Source organism: Triticum dicoccoides, chromosome 3B (genome assembly GCF_002162155.2).
Source record: "Triticum dicoccoides isolate Atlit2015 ecotype Zavitan chromosome 3B, WEW_v2.0, whole genome shotgun sequence".
In the NCBI taxonomy this organism is placed as follows: domain Eukaryota; kingdom Viridiplantae; phylum Streptophyta; class Magnoliopsida; order Poales; family Poaceae; genus Triticum; species Triticum dicoccoides.
This window is the reverse complement of record NC_041385.1, coordinates 549061323-549065473: the sequence shown is the minus strand read 5'-3', so window position 1 is coordinate 549065473 and position 4151 is coordinate 549061323. Positions and strand designations below refer to the sequence as shown.

The following is a 4151-nucleotide window of genomic DNA, read 5'->3' as shown; positions in this document are numbered from 1 at the left end:
ACCCAATCGTTCAATGACCGATAGCGGAACCATGAACGCCCATATCGATCCCTATGCATACACGAATAGACATTCGAGTGAATCTTTGGTTATCATGTGATGTTCCCTTTGCTTTGTGATACTTAAAAAAATCGAGGTGAGATGTATCAGTATTCTCTTGACTCATACACATGCTCACTATACCGTTCTCCTCATTACCGATTTTGTTCTTCTTTCTCGTTGACGTGTTCCAGCATCCCCATGACATATTCACCTATGTGTGGCCAGATGATGATGGATTATGGGTCATTGAAGGGGAAATAGAGGGACCGTATGTTAACAGAGGTGGGCTACTGATGACCCACAAGTATAGGGGATCAATCATAGTCCTTTCGATAAGTAAGAGTGTCAAACCCAACGAGGAACAGAAGGAAATGACAAGCGGTTTTTAGCGAGATATTCTCTACAAGTACTGAAAGTAGCAGTAACAGATAGTTTTGTAGCAAGGTAATTCGTAACAAGTAACAAGTAGCAATAGTAACAAAGGTGCAGCATGGTGGCCCAATCCATTTTATAGTAAAGGACAAGTCGGAAAGTTCTCTTATATAAAGCAAAGCGTTCTCGAGGACACATGGAAATTATTGTCTAGTGACATTCATCATGTTTAGTTGATTCACGTTCGCTAGTTTGATAATTTGATATGTGGGTGGACCAGTATAGCGCCTAAGATGCAGTTCTATCCCGACCACGTGATGAAATGATTGGGGCGGAATCGCATTTCGAGCGCATAGCAAGGTGGATATGATTACAACATATCATGTACTGAATATATGAGAATACCAGATAAAAGCCTACACTCACCACAAGCTACAACACGAATACATCAATACATCAATACATAGCAATCATTATATAGAAGAGTAGGATCCGACTATGGATGAAATCAAACAAAAAAGAAGAACGACAGCCACCCTGCTAATCCCAGGCTCCCGACCCGGAACCCATCCTATGATCAATGAGGAAGAAGAAGCAGAATAAGAACTCCAAACTGATCAAGCATCGATCTCACGTCTAATCATCGTACTTGTACCTGCTGTTGTAGTAATTTGTGAGCGAGTTGCGGAGATCCAACAAATCTCACCCGTTGATTCTAAGTCTACGTCAGTTCGATGTTTAGGGCCTGTTCGGTAGCTTGCTGGCTCCCAGCTTCCGCAAATATGCGAGCGGAGCTAGCCCGAACGGCCTAGCTCCAAGAAGCTGGCTTCCTGGAGCGGAGCGGCACGTACGTACAAAAAATTGGAGCGCTGGTTTCGGCGATCTCAGAAATCAGGAATCTGGAGTTGGCTTTATTTACGAGCAGCTGCCACCGCGAAGTGAATCGAGGGGGTCACGTACCGGTTCGCTACTTCTATCTCCCCTGTTCTCGTGTGTTCGCCTGGGCCTAAGGCCACCTTACCTGTTGAGCCGGCTGGGCTCCAGCCCACCTAGCCAGGTTGGCCTGCTAACACGTACGAGAAGCTGGAGCGAGGGACCGAACGAATTTCTGAGCGCTAGCGCTCGCGCCGGAAGCTGGCGATCCAAAAACGAAGCTGGATTTGTGGATTTACTGGAGTTGGAGAGCTGCCGAACAGGCCCTTAACGTTAACATGTTTAACATTCTCCACTAATTAATAGCATGCCTAATATCAATGTCAAAATTGACCAAGTAATTATTCTTAAAATAACATTAGCATGCAATTTATATATTGTCTAATGGAGTACTAAATACAATTAATATCTTGTCTAATAGTAACCTGTACTCAAGTACTAGTACACAAGTAAACTAAAGGAAGAAGAGCGATTGGCCGGCAAACTTTTCCTGTGTGGGGGGTGAAAGAAATTTATCCCAAGATAATAGAGTTACAATCAAGATGCAAAAACTCCTCAATACATTATGGTTCTGTATGTAGCCGGCAAAACTTACCGTGGTGGCACCATGAAGTTCAATGCGCATCAACTTTCGAACAAAAGGTACTGAGCTTTGGACGCTAGGTTTAATGAACCGAAGGTCTTGTTGCACCGAACAAAGTGGTGCAGTGTTCCAGCTGTAGGTACAGACACACCCAAAGGCCATGATCGATGGCCCCGTAGGTCGTTGTTTGGTAGGTGCCACCAGCATCCAATGCAAAGCAGCAGTCGGCACTGCAGTTTCGCCATGCACCTTGTCCTCTCAGGAGGACGAATTGTGGCCTACGTGGTAATGTGGTTTGTCTGCTGAAATTAATTATGGCGCGCCACTTTGTGATCCATCACCCATGCATCGACGTGAAGGGAGTAAATCAATCGATCTCACAAGGACACGAGGTGGGTGGGTGGGTAGGTAGATACCCATGGGGATGAACAGGTTTAATTTGAAATTTTTGGTGCGAATCTAGCTCAGCAAAAGACGAAAGTGCCATTCTAATTCCTAGCTCAAACGTTCCACGTCCAAAGGCGGACACAGGAAATATACATGCGACTAAACCAATCATGCCTTTCCGAATGAGGCTTGATTGCCTCACTATTTTCTTCATTCTGGCACACGAACTGGGTCCGTGCACCGACAGAAATGAACAGCGAAGTAGAGAAGCACTTGTTAACAACAGTAGACATTGCATTACTCACACAGATTATTCATCCGTACGTAATATGTTTCACCACCATTCCACACCGGCAGCTAGATAGCTCATCCTTCAGCATAGTAGAAGTAGCAAGTAGTAACGACGTCGTGCTAGCTTGCAGCACACAAGCAAGGAGCATTATACTCCTACCACATAGCGTATCTGACGGTCGCAAGCAAAAACAAACCCCTCGTATGCGTCTTACTCATGGATTGTACTGCCCGTTCTGGTTTTCCTGGTGGCCGCCGTCGTTCTGCTTCTCGGCCACCCCGTTGTCGTTGTCGTTCTCGTCTCCGGCAGCGTCGCCGTACCTCCGCTCGCGGCCGGGGCGGCCGTACCCGGAGCCGTTGTCCTCGGGCTCGGGGCGTGCCGTCCGCACCGGGTTGGACTCGTAGCCGTACCCGTACTTGTCGGTCTCCACGTCGTAGTAGTACCGGCCGTTCTGGTACAGCCTCGTGTCGCTCATCCCGTAGTAGTCGCGGTCGTGCTTGCCGCCGTGGCGCATGTACGACAGCGGCCGCCCCCTGCCGCTGCCGTCCGCGGGGAACGCCGGCTCCTCCTCGCCCGAGGATTGTTCTTCCTGCACCGGGACGGCCGCCTCCTCCCCGTGCCTCGGCTCTGTCTCCGGCACGACGTTGGTGGTCGTCAGCTTCTCGGCGTCGCGGTGCACGCCGCGGCGGAAGTAGGCCGGCGGGTACTTCTCGTTCTCCTCCGGGCGGCCGTAGAGACCGTAGCCGCGGTTGCTGGACGGCCGCGAGAATGCCGCCGGCGCGCTGTTGGTGTCGAGCCCCTCCGTCGCCACGGTGGCCGTGTCCGCCGCCTTGTCGGCCTCGACGACTGCCCCGGGGCGCGTCATCTTGCTGAAGAAGAAGCGGCCGCCCCACGCGTCGACGCGGGGTGCGGCGACGGCGAGGAGGAACGCGATGGCGAGAAGGCAGAGGCGGGAAGCAGAGGAAGCCATGGAAGCGTCGTGGTCGATCGTCGGTGGCACCGTGGCGGTAGGCGGCAACGCTGCAGCGCGGGCCGTGTGTGTTTGTCTGGTCTCCGTTCGCGCCCTTCCACTTGTATATATAGCCGTGCCGGTATGTGGCCGCTAGAGTCTGAGAGGCGTCGGATAATTGGACCGCTTTGGTAGCAAGCGATGGTAGATTGGAAAGGGCCGTGGCGATAGTCGATGCGCGGATTGCGGGGTGGGCGGAGAGCGTGAATGCACGGCGCAGTGCGCATGATGCATGGAATTGCGTGCGAGATCCAGCAGACATTTGCGTAAGTCTCGCATTGATGGAAGTCATGAGCTGAGAGCGATCAAGTTTGCTCCCGAACCAGCATTTTGGCAGCGTGAGTTCTTAAATACCTATCGAATATCGATCCGTGTGGTGATTCATCAGCTTCAGCTTTCGCCCTGCTTACGAATCAAGGCCCTGTTTGATTTATAGGTCCTAAGATTTTTTTTTAGTACCAACTTATAAGTCCAAAGTCCCTAAAAAGTCCCTACCTGTTTTGTTCTTGGGACTTATAAGTCCCTATAAGACC

General features: G+C 50.5%; 1 protein-coding gene across 1 annotated transcript; it reads right to left on the bottom strand.

Annotated features, from left to right (window-relative positions):
• Window positions 1-2567: 2567 nt before the first annotated feature.
• On the bottom strand, window positions 2568-3673 carry LOC119277016 (protein E6-like). The gene has a single exon (XM_037558211.1). It carries the CDS (start codon window positions 3577-3579, stop codon window positions 2824-2826), a length of 756 nt encoding a protein of 251 aa, XP_037414108.1. The 5' UTR covers window positions 3580-3673; the 3' UTR covers window positions 2568-2823.
• Window positions 3674-4151: the final 478 nt, after the last annotated feature.